General features: G+C 54.2%; 7 protein-coding genes across 7 annotated transcripts; 2 read left to right on the forward strand and 5 right to left on the reverse strand.

The window, feature by feature from the left end:
* Positions 1-3,053: 3,053 nt before the first annotated feature.
* BO70DRAFT_27675 (uncharacterized protein) lies at positions 3,054-3,388 on the reverse strand. The gene has a single exon (XM_025538991.1). The coding sequence runs from the start codon at positions 3,286-3,288 to the stop codon at positions 3,088-3,090; it is 201 nt and encodes a 66-aa protein (XP_025399973.1). The 5' UTR covers positions 3,289-3,388; the 3' UTR covers positions 3,054-3,087.
* Positions 3,389-6,034: 2,646 nt separating this feature from the next.
* On the forward strand, positions 6,035-8,887 carry BO70DRAFT_428813 (uncharacterized protein; the record flags this gene model as incomplete). Its single annotated transcript, XM_025548012.1, has 2 exons — positions 6,035-6,946; positions 7,004-8,887. The coding sequence occupies 2 exons, from the start codon at positions 6,035-6,037 to the stop codon at positions 8,885-8,887; spliced, it is 2,796 nt and encodes a 931-aa protein (XP_025399974.1).
* A 502-nt stretch (positions 8,888-9,389) lies between these two features.
* BO70DRAFT_361644 (uncharacterized protein) lies at positions 9,390-10,756 on the forward strand. Its single transcript, XM_025543091.1, has 2 exons — positions 9,390-9,625; positions 9,703-10,756. The coding sequence occupies exons 1-2, from the start codon at positions 9,608-9,610 to the stop codon at positions 10,408-10,410; spliced, it is 726 nt and encodes a 241-aa protein (XP_025399975.1). The 5' UTR covers positions 9,390-9,607; the 3' UTR covers positions 10,411-10,756.
* On the reverse strand, positions 10,455-10,790 carry BO70DRAFT_27731 (uncharacterized protein). Its single transcript, XM_025538996.1, has one exon. The coding sequence runs from the start codon at positions 10,697-10,699 to the stop codon at positions 10,499-10,501; it is 201 nt and encodes a 66-aa protein (XP_025399976.1). The 5' UTR covers positions 10,700-10,790; the 3' UTR covers positions 10,455-10,498.
* A 1,116-nt stretch (positions 10,791-11,906) lies between these two features.
* Positions 11,907-12,793, reverse strand: BO70DRAFT_386928 (uncharacterized protein; the record flags this gene model as incomplete). The annotated part of the gene is made up of 2 exons (XM_025545861.1): positions 11,907-12,206; positions 12,242-12,793. 2 exons carry the CDS (start codon positions 12,791-12,793, stop codon positions 11,907-11,909), a joined length of 852 nt encoding a protein of 283 aa, XP_025399977.1.
* Positions 12,794-13,359: 566 nt separating this feature from the next.
* Positions 13,360-14,097, reverse strand: BO70DRAFT_27875 (uncharacterized protein). The gene has a single exon (XM_025539002.1). The coding sequence runs from the start codon at positions 13,853-13,855 to the stop codon at positions 13,430-13,432; it is 426 nt and encodes a 141-aa protein (XP_025399978.1). The 5' UTR covers positions 13,856-14,097; the 3' UTR covers positions 13,360-13,429.
* On the reverse strand, positions 13,973-16,335 carry BO70DRAFT_403795 (putative G1/S-specific cyclin Pcl5; the record flags this gene model as incomplete). Its single annotated transcript, XM_025547048.1, has 2 exons — positions 13,973-15,835; positions 15,897-16,335. 2 exons carry the CDS (start codon positions 16,333-16,335, stop codon positions 14,097-14,099), a joined length of 2,178 nt encoding a protein of 725 aa, XP_025399979.1. The 3' UTR covers positions 13,973-14,096.
* Positions 16,336-20,213: the final 3,878 nt, after the last annotated feature.

Here is a 20,213-nt window from a genome sequence, read left to right on the forward strand (position 1 = left end):
GGATATCCAATATCGAATGCACCCGGAAATCAGTGTCTTCCCCAGCAATACATTCTACGATGGCAAGCTACAAGATGGCCCTGACATGGCTCGACTTCGCGCACGCCCATGGCATCAAAGCCAACTTCTCAGCCCCTACCGCTTTTTCGATGTACAAGGGCTTCATCACAGTGCTGCGAAGGGCCATTCTTTGGTCAACTTAGCGGAACTTAGGGTGGCCATGCAGCTATATGAACGTCTGGTGACCGATTTCCGAGAGTTCGATTTCAAGAGAAAGATTGGTATCATTACACCGTACAAGGGCCAATTGAGAGAGTTGAAGACACAGTTTGTCGCCAGATACGGCGAGTCAATCTTGAATATGGTTGATTTTAACACAACGGATGCCTTCCAAGGACGAGAGAGTGAAGTCATCATTTTCTCTTGTGTCCGGGCTTCCAACAAAGGCATCGGTTTCTTGTCTGACATTCGCCGTATGAACGTCGGTCTGACACGTGCCAAGTCCTCTCTTTGGGTGCTTGGAAACTCCCAGTCTTTGGTACAAGGGGAATTCTGGAACAGCCTTATCAAAGATGCCCGTCGAAGAAATGTATATACGGATGGTGATGTTCTCAATATCCTCCAGCGGCCACAATTCACTGGCTACAAGAATATTGAGATGTCGGACGTGACTGCACCGGAGTCAGCGCCGTCCAGACCTTCATCCGCTGCAGCTATCTCTAGACCCTCTTCAGCATCCCCCGATAACCTTCCATCGGATTCCCCGCTTTCTGTATCCGCCTCTGGAAAAGGGACTCCGCCGATTCCTGTACCGGATGGACCATCAGGCGGCGCCAATGGCCTGGACGAGACCCGCATGTGTGGGTACTGCGGAAGCTTCGAGCATTTCACGCACAAGTGCGACAATATTGATGCCAAGGAGGCAACCAAGGGCACCTGCTACAGATGCGGAGAATCTGGACATACGCGAAATTTCTGCCCGGCCCAGAGGTGTGTGGATTGCGGGAAATTCGGACACGTCTCACGCAATTGCCAATCGGCGAAGACGCTGCCCAAACATGAGAAGTCCAAAATTGCGCGCGAAGAGTACCACCACACCCAGAACCAGAAGCAAAGAACAGAACGCCAGCGAGCCAGACAGCTTGGAGGTCACGATCCTAAGGTGCCCGTTGTCCAGGCTACTAGCGAAATGCCGGCGGCCGATGGCAAAAAGCCAGGCCAGGCCAAATTCGACGATAGCAATGGCCCTGGAAAACGGAAGCGCACGAACTCGCCACCAGTCGATGCTTCCAAGGCTTCGCGGCCGCGGAAAGATGACTTGAATGCCCCTCCTCCCAATGCCCCCAAAGGCCCCAAAGGCCCGCGACGCAAGTTTGATACTAATATTCCTGCAAATGCGGATGTAAGAAGCCCTTTTCTTTGCAACTTCTGTTGACTTGGGATGCTAATTGACTGCTATTGTAGGGTTTGGTGCGACCATCACGGGAAGGCCCAGCGTATGCCCCTCTCAACACCGACACATCCTCCAATGGACCTCGACCGGGTCAGGGACCCACAGATGTATGGTTTATCACGGCACTATCCGCTGCCTGTTCGTTTAACGCACCGTGTACTGACCTGCTTGCCTATACAGCCCCACGCACGTCCTGGACCAAGACCCGGCAATGGCGCCAGACCTCCCCCAATGCGCAAGAAGAAGCAGGCCGACCCGTTCATTAGGCCAAAACGGAGATAGATAAAGCGGTGTCTACATACTTCGTACCTAATCTGATGTGCCTCATCGCCATCGGGCATATCTTGCGAGCTCGCTGAATTCCACAAGACCCATCACGCTTGTGATGGGTCCAATAACAGACAGCGTGGTGCGCTGATCCTTTTTCATGCATATGAGCGAGCATCGAACGACCCTCCCAGCGCCGTTTTCTTCCTTTTCATTCTGCACACCTGACTTCTGTATTATTTTGCCTCTACATCCATCATCATCCCTTTGGGCCATCTTCACCATGTACACTTTCTTTTTAGGGTTAAGGTTCCGAGTCCGGTGGACGGTCTCGAAGAAATCAAGCATTCCGTGGCGTTTTGATACTTGGGGGGTGTCTTCTACCATGTCTTTCTATTGACAGACATCTTTTTCCGCGCTGGACATGTGGTTATGGGTTGTGGTTGTGGGTATGGGTGTGGGTGTGGGTGTGGGTGGCTGGCAGATCTACGCTTGATCCGCAACGCAACGCCTTTCCAGAGGAGTGGCACCTCGGACTTGGTTATTACTTTCCTTCCTTTCCAGAATAGACGAGATCTTCGCTTGTGGTGGGAAGGGGAGAGAAGGTCTCTAGACAGACGAGAGATGATCGCGAGGTTCTGACCCATGACCATGGTCATGGTCATGATCGAGGATGGGCCCGAACTACCTATCTATTTGCTTGTTTCTGGTAGCACCGGCGCGTATCAATGTGAGCTGGCAGCGGACTTGCTTGCCAACTGCAGGTGCATTGGGGGCGGCTGAACTCTCCTAGGGCAATCCCATACTGCATGACATGACATGACATGACATGACATGAGCGATGGGCGATGAGCGATGAGCGATGAGCTCATGCGTCTAGGAGATCTCGATTGCATTCCGATCTGGTTCCCAGGGGCTCGCTCATCTCTGGCCTTCGAAACGGGACGCGCAAGATAGGACTGGATAGATAGACCGCAACTGCAGTTGCGATGGTCCCTTCCTACGGTACCTACCTACGTGCATACGTACGTACCTACCTACCTACCTACCCAGTCTCTTGCACGGACACAGATCCTCCTCATCGACGCATGCATCGCCCCCATCCCGCAATAGGTCGCAGGAACGACAGTAGGCAGGCACTTACATACGCGGACATGTCGACTGCCCCGACTGTTCGGTTCGTCTATAGATCCAATTCTCAGTCCCGTCCCCATAGCCGAGATCAGGACGGGAGTCGTGGTGTGTGTCTGCCTGCCTGTCTGGTGGATCTCCACGATCACCTACCTACCTACCTATGAAGTACCTACATCCATACGTACCGGTAGATACATAGATAGTGAGACGGCTGAAGAATAACTCTCGGTCGGCTATTGCCCTCGTACCGTACATAGGAGGAGTTCGTTGCCGTCCCGTCCGGTTTCCTGGAGCCCGAAAATAGGGCCGTCGCTGTCATTCGACCACCATCGCTGATACCTGGTATACCTAAAGTAGGTACAGTACAGTAGTGAAGGAGCGAGCGTCATGATCATGGCCATGGCCATGGCCATAGCCACCCACCCACCCACCATGCAGCTGTCCACATTGCAGCTGTACGATCGGAGAATTGTTCGGACACGGACTGTGTCACCCAGCAGCAGCAGATAGCAGTAGGCAGTTCGGATCGCGAATAAGCGATGGTTGGTTGGTCCCTGAGAACCAAAGGAACAAAAACAAAAAAAAAAAGGGACGTTGTTGCATTGGCTTTGCATGAACTATCGGCTGCAAGGGAGGCGACGCTAGTTGGATCTATCTGCCCTCCTGGATGACTGACCCCTTCTTCATTCGGTGCGGTGCCCAATCTCAATATTGTCTGGTCATCGATTTGGTTTTTTTTTTGGGGGGGGGGGGGGGGGGTTATTTTTATTTATGTTTGATTTATTTCTCCGCGTCTAGATAGATAGATAGGTAGGTACTTAGGTACCTAGTAAGTAGGTACATACTGAGGTACCTACTGGATAAGTAAGTAGTAAGTAAGTACTATAGCTGTATATACATACGGAGTACTCCGTTTTATCGGCTATTTACCCCCTTCTGTTACATCGAGAAGATGCAAACTAAGCAAGCAAGCAAGCAAGCAAGCAAGCAAACCTGCAGCCCAGCCCAGCCTCAGCCTGTCTTCATTCCAACCACACGAGATCGATGCTGTAAATTAGGCTATGTATAGGGGCAGGGGGATCCCTTGACGAGCCAGCCAGTTGGAACCAACAAGCCCTTTCGTCGTCCTTTTGTTTGTGTTTTTGGCTTTTCTCTCAACGATAGTCCTTCTGTTATGTTAAGGAGAGACGGGGGGAATGCTTGTTTGTGCGGTGACGTTGGAAGGGGGGGGGGGGGAGACTAACTATTAATATCCATCCATCCCTCGAGCACCACTTAATTGACTGACTGACTGACTGACAGTGGTGGTCTGTGTTCGGAAATTGAAAATAGAACCCGAAGCTTTTCTTAATAATCGGTAGTTTTATTGCCGAGGGAGTTCCCCATTGTTACTTGTAGGTTCGTCGGGCTGCTGCATGGCTGGCAAGGGCGTCGCTTGGTATGGAGGGAGAGTGTGTGTATGTTCGAGGGAGAGAGAGAGGAAGAGAGAGAGAGAAAGAAAGAAAGAAAGAAAGAAAGAAAGGAATTAAGACTAAGACCAGAAGACAATTGCATCGATGCAGTGCAGTGCAGTGTAGATAGTGTAGATGGTCAGTCAGACGGATGTGATGTGTTCCAAACGCAACCCGAGGCTCCTTCCTCTTCCTCCTCGGCGGCTCCACCTTCCTGGGCCCGTCTGTGCATCTGTCACATTTCCTCCTGCTTCCCACTTCCCACACTTGATACCTCACATCCCTCTGCTGTTCCTGTTTGCCCTTCTTTGCCTACCGTTAGTTACCTATGCTCGGAAGGGACCCAGCCCCTCCATTTGTTCCTCTTCCCCCTCTCCCCTAGCCTAGGGAGACTGAAGATGACCCTGGTAGGAGCTGAGGAACTGAGGAACTGGAGCTGGGACTCCCCCTCCCCCCCATCTATCCCGTGCTATCCCTTGCTTGTAACGGCTCGCAGGAACTTTGGAGAAAGGAGTCAGTCCCGCGACGAGCTTCAACGTCACACGAGACCACCAAGCTGATGTCGATCGGGGTCGAGAGGAGCTCAGTGTTGGAAGGTTGGAAGGAGGACTGGTCGTGTTCTTTGTCTGGCATGGGGTCCGATCAGCAGCCACCGGCACGACGCAGAAGAACCACCACAACACCAACAACCAACTCTTCTCCATAGAACCACAGAAGACAGAAGAACCTGACGCGCAGCACACAACATCTTCCCCCCCCCATCCAATCGCACTCGTCGATCCCATCGGCCTGGATGACGAAATCTGCGATCCGGACTAGTCGGACTGACAGGGCCTCCAAGCCGAGCAAATAGTCTGGTTTCCCTCCCCGTCTGACATCTGATCGAACCGCCAGCACGGACTGGATCGCTGATCAACGTTCCCTTCCCTTTTCCCCTGGGCTTCTTTTGGGAGTTTTGGGAGTTTTGAGAGTTTTGGGATCCCTCTCCTCTCTGGCCGGTTTTGCTTTCTAGTCCCAATTTTGCCCCTCTCCTCTCTTTGTGTTTCAACCAATAATGACTCCACTAGCCTTGCTTGCCCCCTTCTCTAGGCCCTGCGGTGCCTGGCCACCCTGTCCTGGTCGAATCCCACCCACACTGTCTGGATCCAACTCTATCGCGCAAGCTATTGGGAACGAGGCAAGCTCTTCATTCGACGATGCATCGGCTCGGCATAGTCGCCAGTAGGCCGTCAGATCGTACCAGGGTGACCCCAGCTTGTCCGCAAGGGCCTGACAGCTCCTCGAGTATCCTCTAGGGCATTCATAAACGCCCAGCGCGCCTCCCCTGGGGCTCCTGTTTCCTGTCCCTTGGATCCGATTACCTCTCGCAGTCGCCCCCAGGGACAGACAGCTTCCTCAATCCTCGATTTTTCTGTACATACCTACTACGTACCTTTATGCATGCATGCATCTCAATCGCATCCTATTGTCCCACTCCCCTTTTTCCCGTTCTTGACCAAGTCTCTCCATTGGACCCATTGGACTCATCTGATCGCTAGATGCTCTTGTCCTCTTTCGATATACCCTATTGCCCTGCTGCAGACGAAGGACCCACCGCGACAGTCCCTCCTATCCCTCCTATCCGACCTGGCACCGCGAATGATCAGTGACACCCATTGATGCTGACCACTCATACGCGGCGGGGGACTTAAAACCAGTAGCGAGCAGCTGGCGTGCAGCTGCAAGTCCCATGCTGCAGAGGAGCGACTCCCACGAAAACCTAGTCGCCCCGAGCCCCATTGTCCCAACCTGTCGACCGAGTTCCCAGATCCCCAGGAGCGGATACACCGCCGCCGCCATGTCGGCGACTCCCCAACCCCAACCCCAACCCCATACTCACGACGAGATGCGGTCGTCCGAATCGATCGACATGCGAAGTGACAGCGTCACCGACTTTGTAAAATTTATCGAAGCTCCAATCCCACCCAACGGATCTACTGGAGCGCGCGACATGATCAAAGCGGGTCAACGACGCCTGCGACAACTCGCCCAGCGGCCGAAAAAGACCACCGACCCAAGAGTCAAAGCTGAGGAGGCGGCTCGCCAATTGGCTGCCCTTCAAGAAGGAGGGTTCCTGCCGTCAGCTGTACATCCTCCTGTCAGTCTCCCGCGGCGGTCCGGCCATAAGAAAAGCCTGGACTCGAGCAGATCTTCGTCGCGGTCAATTTCCAATCTCAGTTTCAAGTCCACTTCCAGGAGGGATGTAGAAATCATCGGACAGCCATGGCTGACGGACCCACTCGAGAAAAAAGATAGCAAGCAACTTTCTTCGGTGGATCTACGGCAGTTGACGTCTTTGGTCGAGTCCGCGGTGTCACTTCCTCCACAGCTCGATGACACCAGTCCCCCACCCTATCAGCCACCGACCCCAGCAAAGGATCCCCGTCGTGATATGCGGCATTTGACCCAGCCTGCAGCTCCCCAAGACACTGTCGCCGATATAACCCCCGGGCCAGATGAACGCCATTTAGCCGAAGAGAAAAGCATATCCAGCGCCGACTCCCAGGACCAGACTGAACTCAGTGAACGGAAAGAGCCTTCTGTGTTATCTTCCTCTGAGAATAGTTCAAGTGAAGGCAAAATGCCAGGCCAGAAGAACCGGGTGGGTGGAGATTTTCCTCATGGGCATATCCCAGGTACCAGACTGACGTCCAACCAGCTCAATCCTAGGCCAAATGCGAGCACGAAAACAACAGAACTCCCAATAAGCACCGAAGCAGCCAAACCCCTATCCTCCACCTCGTCAGCAAGCATGCAGACTTCCACAAGTCAGCCCGCACCGTCCCTGAAGCTTTTCCCTGATACAATGCCTCCGCGCATGTCGAGTAAAAACGCCTGGCGCATCTCCAATGTTCGGCCGCTGGCTCTCAATAGGCCTCTCCCTGCTGCTCCGGACTCAAAGCGGGCTAGCATTGAGCTCAATGCTGAGCGTCCCAAACCAGCAGATAAACCGCTCCCCAAAGAACATAGTGTCGCTCGAAAGGCACCCGAATCGAGACATTCCACCCCCATGGATACTCGAAAGTCAGGCAACGATCCCATGAAGGGCCCAGTGAGCGAGGTATTTCCGCCCAAGAAGAGTTCCCGCCGCCCTTCCTCCCTCCCGATGGGTACAATTGACGCGTTCCCTCTTCCGGCACCCATGAGACCGTTGCCTTCATTACCCGAGTCAACTCCCGCGATTACAATTTGTGATCGAAGCGCAGCAGACAAGCCGGCGTCTCCGGAAAGACTGGTGTTGGATGGGAAGAACCATCCGGCTGCTCCTGTGCAAGCTGAACCAACCACATCAGACATAGCAAGTGAGCCGTTGGTTTCATTCGTGAGGGCAGGTCAAAGTCGGGCGGAGAGGGTTCATGCATTGAAGATGAGGGACTTGTCGGCGAGTCGTATCTACCTGAAAGACCCGGAAAAACCTGAAGAGGGGGGTGAACAGGTTACCCAATCGGAGAAATACTCGCAGGAAACAGCTCCCGATCGTGCGCAAACAATACCCCCGAACCATGAGCTGGAAAGCCCAACCGATGGTCCCAGAAGGTATCAGAGGAAGGTCGCTTCGGAACCGCCGTCCCCTCCTCCCCTCTCACCTCCTCCATCCAAGCCATCAAGGCATCTCGCCACCCAGTCTATCGGCAGGCGATACTGCTCCACGCCTATTTCCTCCCTCACGGAATCAGTCAGAGATAGCGATTTGTTTATACAGCCTCTTTCGGAAACCCCCTCCCAAGAACAGTGGAGCAGCAGCACTGGGAGCAGAGATGCCACAGCCGAGAGAGCGAGCAAGGAGCCAGTCAATAAATCCGAGATGCCCATCCCATCTTCAGACGACGATTGTACCGGTGGAAGTACGCATAACCGAACGCAACCAACTTCCGGCAAGCGTCGACGGGTAAAGCCTGAGCCTCTCACACTGGGTGAGCCTTCATCGCGCAAGGGGCGCACAGGGAAGAAGGTTTCTGACTACGGATTCCCATTGACGCCCATGGATCCCCGGGCTCGTATGTTCGATGGGGCTTCACCGCAGTCATACCGCTCCCACAGCACACATAATTCCCACGACTCTCGGAGCTCCAACCACCACCACCACCAATATTTGCACATAATACAGTCGCTCGAAGGGCGCGTTGCGCACCTTGAACGACACAACAAGGTCCTCCAGGCTGCTCTCCTCGCGGCTTTGGACGTGGGCATGAAGGAGAATCTCGAGAGCGTGCTGGGCGGGTCAGCTACTTCGCTATCCACTTCATCGATCACCCCACCCACAGGACGGTCTTTCTCCTCTGCCACGAACGGCTCCAGCTTGGACGGCTCCGTCGCAGACGACCGCAAATACGCGCGCTCCAGGCAGCAGCAGCCTCCTTTCCGGCCCACCAGCTGGATCGCCAGCCCCGAATCCAGCCGCCGGGGCAGCTACGACTCGGACGACAGTGCCCATGTCCGGGAGCTGGAGGACATGATCGAGGACTTCGACTTTGACTGGACGTCAGACAAGTCGGACCCTCAGCAACAACAACAATCAAGACCCCGGGCGTTCCAAACCTAGACGCCGAAGGGCCTGTCACTGTATATCGGAGGCATTTGACCGCCCTTCCTTCCTGTTACCCGTACATTCTTTTAATGCTTCCTCTCTCTCTCTCCACCCATAGGTTGACGATCTTTTTCTACGTGATCCCGGGCGGATGCGTTATGTTACTCATACTGACACTAACCCCTCATGCCATTCTCTGTTGGCTTGTACTTAGGCCGCTGTCTGTTTCCTTTGTCTCTGTCTTGTTGTGTTGTTTCCACGATACCACTTTGTTGTTTTTGTTGTTTGTTTGGTTGTATTTATTGACTGTCTGTATATTGAATGGATATACCCCTTGCCCATTGAGTGTGTACTGGAATAAAGTAATCAGTAGTCTGCAAGTAACATGTCTAGTGAAATGGCATCACTGCATTTGGGGATGTCCACCACCCCATATTTGGCGGCCTTAGGGGGGCTGCTGAGTCATCCACTTGTTTGTACGGCGTCGAATCTCCTCCGTTTGTTGATCAACTCCATCAACTCCATCACCTCCAGCTCGACAACAGCTTCAATCCCCCACATCCTCGCCCACTCTCCCTCTCACTCCCCGAGGAACCTGCAAGCGATGTTCTGAGCAGCCTCTCCAACCAACATACAACCTACGACTTCCGCGTCCGCTCACTCCACCACGCCTATCCATCTCATCCTGTCTGAACCTCCGACCTCCGTCCGGAACACCACACCACCATACCAACAATGGCTCTCCCAACAACCGTACGTCCCCCCTCCCCAATATCATCCCCCCACTCCAGTCATCAATAATCAAAACCTAACCAAACCTCCAACTCCAGACCCCACAAATTCCTCACCACGTAACCTCCCTCCTCACGCACCTAACCTCCCGCCCGGGGGTCCAATCGACCTTCATCCTCTCGCGCAAAGACGGCTCCATCATCCAAAGCACCGGCCTACACGCCCCCAAACCCAGCCGATCCAGCCCCCAGTCTCACACTCCTTATGCTCAAGCTGCCTCCACCTCCATCTCCACCTCCGCTTCCACCTCAGAGGACCCCAACAACACCGACACCGACCCCTCCACCAACCCCTCCCACCACCACCACCAACAACAGCAACAACAGCAGCAACAACAACAACAACAAGAACAACCTCTCTCCCCCACCCAAATCGCCCTCCCGCTATCCCCCATCGCCCCAACAAGTAAAAAACAACCCTACCACCCCTCGCACGCCGAGGCCCTCGCCGCACACATCTTCGCGTTTGTGTCCAGCGCGTCGGATTTGAGTCTGTCGCTGTCGCATCCACCGGAGGGTGATGCGGGCGCGGGCGCGACGAGACACGATGGCTTTGTGGATGGCGGGGCCGGGGACGCGGAGGGTTCGTTTGAGAGGGACGGGGCGGATGATGATGAGGTTAAGTTGTTGAGGTTGCGCACCAAGAAGCATGAGATTGTTGTCGTGCCGGATCGCAAGTTCTTGCTTTGTGTGGTGCATGATGCGGCGTATGGGGTGGGGGGGCTGGGGGGAGGAGGTAGAAGGTAGATTTGTTTGATTGATGGATGGATGGATGGAGGGAGGGAGGTGTTTTTGTTTCGGTTGGTTGGCTGGTTGGTTGGTGGATATACCCGGTTTATTGTGAATTCTGTCTGTCTGTCTGTCTGTCTCTCTCTCTCTGTGTGTGTGTGTCTGCTTGCTTGTCTGTCTGTCTATTGGGGCTGTGTTTGATGTCGATGTGGGGATTGGGGAGGGGTTGAGGAAAGTCTGGACGATCGGTAGAAGAGGGAGGATGGAGAAGGGGATATCTTGAAGAAGCTGGAATATACCATGTCATTCTATTTCTATTCTTTATGGAATTTCTGTTGAATCAGATAGAACTGACAATTTTTTATTCAGAACAATGAATGAAAAGAATTTATTCATCCTGCGGTTTCACTCCCCCCCCCCCCCTTTTTCCCTCTAGACGGGTATAAAATCGCCTACTCTCTTCACTTTCTTCCTCTCTTCTTCCCGCAACTCCCTATATCACCCTAACCTACCTACTATATCATTCACATATATACCACACCAACTTAATATAATAACCTTTCTTGACTCCCATCTATCCCGCATACAAAACCTCGCGTCCTGCAGTCAGCAACGTCGAACCCCCCCCCCCCACATCCCACTTCTCGGTCCCCCAAACACGACCATCGTGAGAACCAAAAAAAAAAAAAAAAAAACCTCGCATACGGTATATATAATATATCCGGGCTAATATTTCTTTTCTCACGAGATGGTCAACACCATGGCTACCCGCTTGAACACGATAGGCATCGGTCATCGGTTTCCATGAACGAACCAAACCCTCAGTCATAGGCTTGAAGTGCTCAACATCGCTCTGATCACGGCATTTCAGCATGAGCCAGAAGTCGACGAATCTAGATTTTGAAGATAGATCTAGCCGGGAAAAGAGGCGACGGCTAGGACCGGACGGACCGACTAAAGTTCAACTCGAGACTCGACTGGGGAAAAAGAAAGACACCCGGGCTGGAGCAGGACAAATATTTCTCTTAGCCATGACAGGCGTTCGCGAAGCCCACCACCACATTCATTTGAAAGGTTCAAAAGACTCCCGGGAAATCCGGTTGGAGCTGAGGGTTTGATATCAAGAGCGCAGCAGGTATGAAGATTAATCCCCGATGATACAACCGTGGTGATCATCGGGTAGGTACTAACTATACTCCCAGTCGGTCAGTCAGTCAGTCAGTCAGTCAGTCAGTCACTGGCACCTCTGGGAGAGTGATGGGGGTTCTTGGTCAAGCTTGTTGTTGTTGTTGTTGTTGTTGTTGTTGTTGTATGGAGAAAACGTCAGTCAAATGATAAGACTGCCCGTCTACACACCCACATGAGGTACGAATGAATGAACCTACGAAAGTTATGTAATGATGTAAATAATAGTTTAACAACACCGGATCAACTGTCCATCACACCGTAAGAATAAACGGAGAATTGTAGAATTCACGTGGTCCATCTCACCCAATCCAACCCAACCCAACAATCTACCACCCCTCCCCAGGCAACCTCACATCCCCCCACCCCCTCCCACTCCCATCCCCCAGCCCCTCACCCGACCCATCCTCCCTAATCCCCTTCCACTCCGTAACATTCAACCAACCAATCCGATTCAGTCCCCCGAACCCCCCAATCCAATAAACCTCCGTCACGACCATCCTGGCCCAAAAGCTAGCGTGCGGGGACCCCTCCCGCCCGGGCAACCAGACCTTCGCGTCGGGGTGTTTCTCCAAGTAACATTGCGAGAGCGCGGCCTCGGTGGCGGCGGGGAGAGGCGTCTCGAAGGGCTCGATGTACCCGAAGAGCGTGGCGCGGGGGAGACCCGCGGCGAGAGCGGGAAGCCCGGGAAGACTGGCGCGGTGTCGTTGATGTGAGACCACCAGTCCAGCGAGAGGGAGATGTTGGAGCCGGAGGCGGTGTTGCGGAAGGTGGTGGCGACGCGGAGGGCGAGGAAGGTGGGGTTTCCTTCTTCGTCTTCTTCTTTGGAAGATGTGGGCAGGGAGGGGTCGCAGTCGGCGAGGTATTCGGTTAGACTGATGGAGTGGCCGGCGAGGGAGGCCGGGGTGTGTGAGTTTGGAGGCAGTGGGGAGGGGAAGATGGTTGAGGCGATCCCGGTCGGGGAGAGGGCGAGGAGGCGGCGCGCGAGGAGCGCGGAGGTGAACCAGGAGGGGGCGGCGAGGTCGTGTTCCTCCTCCTGATTGAGGTCGGAGGGGGAGTTGTGGGTGTAGAGGGTGTCGGGGTGAGGGTCGTGGTTGGGGTGTGGGATGGGGTCGGTGAGCAGGGCTTGGGCGTCTGCGATGGGGGTGGCTCCGACCGGGAGGAGAGGGCCGAGGACGGCGAGGGCGGAGAGGAGGGCGACGAATGGACGGGCCATCGTGGGTGAGGGTGGTCGCTGCGATGCGATGTGAGTGCGGGCAGCTCTGGAGACGGAGATGGAAGGGAATATCCAGATGAAGAGGGACGGACGTATGGATGTATGGGGATGGGGAGGTGGGAGGTGAGGGGAAGGGAAGGGAAGAGGGGATCGAACCACCCGACACGGTCACGATCTGATCTTATCTGATGGCGCTAGCCCCCATCCAGACGGTCGGGTCACGCGACGGCATGTGACCCGGCAGGTGCCTTCCCGAGGGCATCCGGTGGCTCCGGGTCTGTCCGACCATGCCTGAGGCTAGCACGGACTGGGTATGAGTCACCGAGGAACCAGCAAACGCCCCGTCGTATCCAGAGATACCAGATGGCTAGTATGGCTGACCACCAACCGCCATCAGAGTTGCGGTGAGTCATAATGTGTACGGAGAGGACGATCACCTGAGGACGCGCCTCCGGAAACGGAGGGCCCGTCCACGGACGAGGCTGGGTCAGCTTCAACCGCCATCGGGATAGCAAATGGCCAGGTGGGTGGGGTGATCAGGCAATTTCAATCAAATCACGCGGGCTCAGCACAGATCATCTTAGACAACATCTTCAATTCATTGGGTGTCCCTGGACTGCCAGAGGACATCGACGCCTAGCTTCTTCTACCTATCAGTAATCGAGCAAGAGGATATTCATCGGTTTGCCAGTAAACTCCGCAGCATAATGGAATGATATGCGCCCCCTTCAGCCCTTGAAGATCCCACGTAGGACAAAATGCAGAAAAAAAAAAAAAAAAAAAGCAAACAGACACAAACAAAAAGCAGACCCGACCGTTCCCACCACACTCCGGTGCCGCAAAAACAAATAATAAATAACGATAGATATGGCAAATGTGCAGAGAAAAATGATAAAAAGAAAAAGCGATAGGAATAGTCCGCAGAAAAACCCCCCCAAACATACATCGTACACCAGCGGCAGCACCACTGTACAAGGCAAAGTCAACGCAGACTCCCATCCTCAAGCTCAACAACAGCTGCAGGGTATATACAAAGACCACTTTTGTTTTCCCCGAACGCATGAATAACTCGAGAGAAAGTTCGCACAAAACTTTTCGCTACCCAGTCTGCGTCTCTTCCGCTGCCGTGTTGCGAGTAGATCACAGAGTCACTCGGTCGACGAGATCAAAAATTTGGTCAGAATAGAATTAAGGGAATATTGAAAGTAATAACTTTTCCTCACAAAAAAAGGAAAGATAATGAGTGTGAATATCCACATGGGCTTGTAGGATCAGGGGACAAGCGTCAGTAGGACGAGATCGCCTAGCCCAGGTGGTCTGAACGCATGCTTGGGTTCAGCGCAATCTTTCGAGCTTCACTGCCGCAACAAGCACGCTTCATGCCAGCGGGTCCGGAGAGAGGCGCGCTGTAGTTCAGTGCATTCAGCTGAGCCACCGTGAGGGTCTGGGAACGTCTGGCCTCGGAGTTGAGGAACAAGTCCGCCAAGTTGCCATCAGGGAGCACGGTGCCTTCGGCAATCGTGTTCGATTTGATGAGGTGACGCACATGGCCCTGCAACAAGAGATCCTCAGACCCAGTGCGACCACGCTTGCGGCACTGGCGCTGAGCGGTGCCTTGCTGCTCTGCAACCTGCTGAGGGCGCGGAACAGCACCGGACAGCTCACACAGACTCCGCGCCGCTTCGTGTGTCGACGACATATCCACGGGGGCAGCCAGTGTGTATCCGGAGAAGTCGGGAGCTTGGCCAAGTGAGCCGCTGTATGACTCGGGCGAGCTGTAGATCTCTCCCAGCGCGCCTTCATCGATGGGCGAAGCGATGGCCAAGTTCCTGCGGCACTCCTTGAGAGAATTGCCGGTGCATCTGAGGGTCGCCTGGACAGCCAAGCGCGGCAGAGCACCCATAGCAGAAGGGCCCGAAGCGTTCGAAGACATAGAGGACGACCGCGACGACTGGGAAGACATGGTCGACACATCCGAGATCATCGAATCCGGAGAAGATGCCGAAGAGGCCGAGCGAGCCAAAGATGACCTGCGCACCAGACTGGGGTATCCGTCAAACGAGCCTGCCTTGGAGCAAAGAGACAGCGATGGGCGCTGGTCGTAAATCGACCGCGCCGTACACATGTTCTGTGCCTGAGACATGGCAGTCTGCAGATACCGCCTGTGCGCAGCGATACCGCCAGCACTCACTGCAGGAGTGGAGGCAATACTGGGCTGGGGAGTCATCTGAGGGGTCGGCAACATGGCCGGTCGGGGCATCGATGGCAACGATGAAATGGATGGAAGGGAGTGTTCTCTGCGAGGCGCCGATTCCAAAGCCACTGAGTGGCTATATGTCGATGTCTGCTCCCGGATGGATGGCAGGCTGATGGGCTCGTTCGTTGGCAGTCCGGGAAGATCCCTTCTGAACGACGTGCCACGAGGGGACGGCGAGTCCGACACCGAGCGGGAGCCAAAAGAGTCCATGCTCGCGGGTGTCGCGGGGGCGGCGTCAAAATCCTCCAAGTCGGGGGTGAGCTTGGGGATGATGGTGCGCCAGCACTGTCCGTCCCCGGTAGCCATGCCACTGGCCCCAGGAGTGTACTTCAGTACAATATCCGTCCAGCGTTGGAAGAGAGCCTCGGGGATATGAAGTCGCCAGCTGACTGCTTCCAGGAACATCAGCTCGTTCTGGTTGATTTCGATCGTGTTAAGACCAGAGATCTTGCTCCAGGCGCGAGCAGAATAGTTGCGGTCCTGGAGATACTTGGAGGCGAGAATCAGAGCCGCAAGAAACATGCGTCGACCGCACTGCATGGCCCGGCAAACGGGCTTGCCTCGCGGCTGGTCCTGTGTCAGGTCATGGCTCGGCACATGGGGCTTGATCTTGATCAAGTAGTACAGCGCCACCTGCAGTGTGCTGTAGCTTGTGCGCGAACGCCGGAGGGTCTCCTGGATGAAGGTCCGCAGAGGCAGGACGCCTTTGCATCCAGTCACCGAATCACTCCGGAGCGAGACGGCCGACAAGGGCCAGATGACCTCGACGATTTGCGACGCGGTATCTTGACGGCGGACTTAGCTGGGGGGGATCGACGGGAGAAGGTATCGGCTCGCGAGACTTACCGACGAGGTTGTCGACGAAGTTGACCTTCCGCTCGGACTGCCTCAAGAGGCAGGGCGGAGGCCGCGCGCACGAAACGCCATTGGACTGGATCGAGCTGTCGGTCCGCCGGGGGTGCTTACGTAACTCCGGCGGGACGGCAGGCTCGGTCACTTTGGGGACACCTCCCCGTAAGCAGCCACGCGCTCCATGGGCACCGGCGAAGCCTCTTCCTCCGGCCTGGTATTCGCCGTCGTTCTCCCAGATCACATCCACTGAGGTGGACGAGCTTGAAGAGATCGAGCTCTGGGCCGACACGCCATCCAGGGAGAAGACCGAGGAGGACGAGGACGAGGACGAGGCGGAGGAAGAGATCGACGATGCATAGGGGTGCGCATAAGCCGCTCTGAGTTGGATGTTCGGGTTTGGATCCTTCAAACCCAAAACGTCAATCCCTGACATATCCGGGATGCTGTCCAGTCGAGCGACCTGAATACTTTCAACAGATAGGAAAGATTCAAAAAGTACCTCAAATGGTCATTCAGAAGGCTGGCAGGTGTGTGCTAGCCGTTCCCACTCAAGCACCGGATATGGCGATGAGAATGAAATGTGTTAAACCGTGTTTTTATCAATAAACCGTTGTGCGTGAACCGTGAACGAGTAGCTGTAAGACAAGAAACCGTCTTTTTAATCGCAGGCGACGGCAGACCTTTAGTAGCGGGAGTTCGCCAGGTTGTCGGTGTCAAGTTGTGTGATGGTGGTAGAGATTAGAGTGAGAGCAGAACCATACAGCACAGTGTACGTGGCTGAAGGTCGAGGTCGAGGGGGGGAGTCGGATGAGATTTATAGGTACAAAGAGGGAGGAAAAGTGCGTGTCAGGGAATCGGGATAGGAAGGAATTCACCGTCTAATGTTCCGATCACCAGTTGTAGAATCCAGGTATATTCAAGCCGAGTATCGCGCAAGGAAAGCCACGTAGGAAGCTAGCGTGCCCTTCGAGATAACAAATGTCGGGTTGAAAGCGATTTAAACAGAGGCAACGGTCTTGCCAGCGGTTTGGATATCGTAGGAGTCTGCAACACAGGTAATCGGAACAAAAGACTTGAGAACAACAGGGTACATTTTGAGACGCGGAGGGCGCTATAAAATTATATCAGGAGCCGATAAGGCGGCGAACTGTCCGAAAGCAGGCGGAGATCGAGGACCGGCGCTTGTTCAGGCAGTCAACAGTCGTATCGGGGGGGGGAGGGGAAGAGGCGCGGAGGAGGGAGGCTCAAAGAGGCTGGAGGCGAAAACGGATGGAGTCAGCAACGATCTTATAGGAAACTATTCCACTTTGGCGTTCGTCTATGACTCTTACTCCAGATCTCACTTAGGAGGGAACCATGAGGGTCCTGTCCGGTGACTGTATGGAGAGCGGAGCGATGGAGAGTGACTAAGTTGGGGGCGGCGGCCACACTAGTCAAACGTAGGCAGGCAGAGAGGCAGAGAGATGGCAACCTGAAGCAGGCAAGCAGGCAGGGCAGGAGGCGAGTGGCACGAGACGAAAGGACGAGCATCAACAGATTAAAAATGGAAGATCGGTTACTCACCGGAGGGCAGTGGCGAGACTGAGAGTGGCGGGACTGACTCTTAAACAGAGCGGGCGCAGGGCAGGGACCACGGCTTTTCGTCAAGCAGGGCCGGCGAAAAGGGTGAGCGGAGAAGAGTCAAACACAGACAGAACAACAGCAAGGCAATAAATAATACAAAGAGCAGAGAGCAGAGAGCAGAGAGTAAATAGGGATAGCAACCACACTCACACTTCCTTTCTAGCGAAAGAAAGAAAGACGAGAGAGGGAGAGGGTGGAAGGGGAGGGGAGGGAGGCAGGCAGGCAGGCAAGTCAAGTCAAGTCAGTCAGTTCAGCCCTGCTGGCAGAAAGAGGAGAGAGGGAGGGAGAGGGCCGGAGTTGTAGTAGAAATCGGAAGACAGACGGGAGCGGATATGGTGGAGGAGGAGCGATGACTCTTCACGCCCATCCGAAGATAGGCCCCGGCTGCTACTGGACACTTCTGGGCCCGACTTGGGCATTCGGCTTTTACCTCTTAATAGTGTTACTATTACTATCTACTCCGTACTTTCATGACTTCTTGATTCTGCCCACCTCCCCCCCCCCCCCCATAGGTAACGGGATGGAGGCGAACTCTTCTTTCCGCCTTCCACGACCATGGTAACCATATCTTCTGACCCTGCCTGCCTTCACCTTGAATCCTCCTGGTTCCCCAGCACGCGGCCACACCCACCCACCCACCCTGGAAACGACCAACATGGGACATGACTAAGACAACCAAACCTGAGCCACCCCCCTCCGTTTCCAGTTTCCAGATAGGAAGCACAATGCACGCAACGCACGGAGTAAATAGTAAACCCAGCGATAATAATAATACTACTACTACTACTACTACTACTAGGTACGACGTCGGTCCCCAGGGATGATGAAATGATAACCCGTAGTTCCGCCTGATAAGTCCGTCTTTGCCGAGCGAACGACTACTATCTATTCTGGTATCTATCTTGTCGCCCGACAGATTTATCATTATTATCAGTGAGTTGTTATCACACAACCGACCGACCGACCGACTCGAGTCGAGCATTTGGGTGCTTATGACGGTGACTGCTGTCCTACGTTGCCCGGCACACTCTGAGCTGGGAGATACCGAATGGAGGCATCCCGTCGGCAAGTTGTTCTGTCAGTGCTGCTGTGTAAGGCCCGCGGTGGTGGTAGTTACGCATTGCCAGACGTCCAGTCGACGCCGGTCGACAGACATCGCGTTGACTGACGTCTGTAGAGCGGCAGCATCGTCAGGGAATAAGCATAACCCAATAGGCGGCGACATGAAACCGGGCCTGTCATGTACCTCCTACCTATGATGCAGGTATGTACCTAATGTATGTAGGGCGGTATGTAGTTGGAGGAGGTTAGTTAGTAGTAACTAGCGAGTAGCATGTCGGTTGGTAAGCCTCGGGCCATTGTAACCGCGTCACCGAGTGTCTGGCCTCGTTCGTCGTTGGTTTGTCGCCCAGAGTCGTCGGTCTCAGCCAGTCCCATTGGGAAGGAGAGCCCTGCCGCTTCCGTCAATGGCCCAGAGAAAATGGTGGTGGTCAGCCAACCACCGCAGACGGATTTGCCAGCCACGCCACCACCACCACCACCACCACCTCCTCTAGGGGAGAAATTCTCTGCTGAGGTCGTGACACGTACTGGGATGGCGAGATCTCTGCCCTAATTTGGTCCCCAGGGTTTGGGACTACGACTGAGGCTGTCATCCAAGTTTCAACATGGTTGAAAAAAAAAAAATTAAAAAAAGGGATGAGGCTGTTCCTACTCCTAGGTGGGCAGATCCTCCGCCAAACTAGTACTGGGTCTCGATACACAGCCGGCTGGCTATGTAGATATATCTATCTATCTAGATCGTTCATGGCGTCTCCTTTTTGACGGGATATTTTTACATTCCTCGTCACTCATCTTGCATTTGAAGACGACCTCGTGCGGTTACAGTGCGGGAGTACTACTGTACCATGCTGGAGCCAAAGACAACTGGCTGTGGAACCAACCACCCCGGTCGCAGACTGCTGACTGACTGGCTGGCTGGCTGGGCTGGCAGCAAGCCGTAGTTAGTTAGATGAGATTAGGTAACCAGGGTGGTGAAGTCCAGGCAGCAAGATGGGGCAAGATGGGGCATCTGGAACTCCGTCTCTACTCCGCCCGTACGTACTTAGTTAGATTCGATGATGTTATATCCCGCCAATCCTCTGACCTCGGCTTGATTGTCTGATCATGAATAAGCTCCTGCGATTTGACCATTCATGATTCCGGGGTATGGCATCTATCTATCTAGCTAGCTCTGAGGCTACAGACTCTTGGCCGCGGTATGAACTGCACTAAGTGGCCAACAAGGCATGCACTAAAATTTGTTGGTAGCGTGCCAGGATCCACCAACAGGCATGTAAAGTGCAACAACCCTATAAACACTCGCCCAGGGTCGAGGGTTGAGGGAAGGGAGGTGATGGTACAGAGAAGGATGAAGGAAGGATGGACATGACGGGGTCCAGCATCAGCATGATTCATCATTGTGCTCGAGTCAGCAGCGGAGGCTAAACCTGTTCATGCATGCTTGCATACAGGTGCATAAGCGTGTCACATGATCAGTTCGCTTTTCATCTACGTACATGTACATGACTGTTACTAATCTAGATAAATATGTACCTTGCCATGTAAGCTCTGAGCCACACTGAGGAACTACCATGATGCTGCTACACAGCAAAACGCCTTGAGATACTTACGTAGGCAGGAGGCAGG

This window comes from Aspergillus heteromorphus, assembly GCF_003184545.1.
Source record: "Aspergillus heteromorphus CBS 117.55 chromosome Unknown BO70scaffold_10, whole genome shotgun sequence".
NCBI classification, from domain to species: Eukaryota; Fungi; Ascomycota; class Eurotiomycetes; order Eurotiales; family Aspergillaceae; genus Aspergillus; species Aspergillus heteromorphus.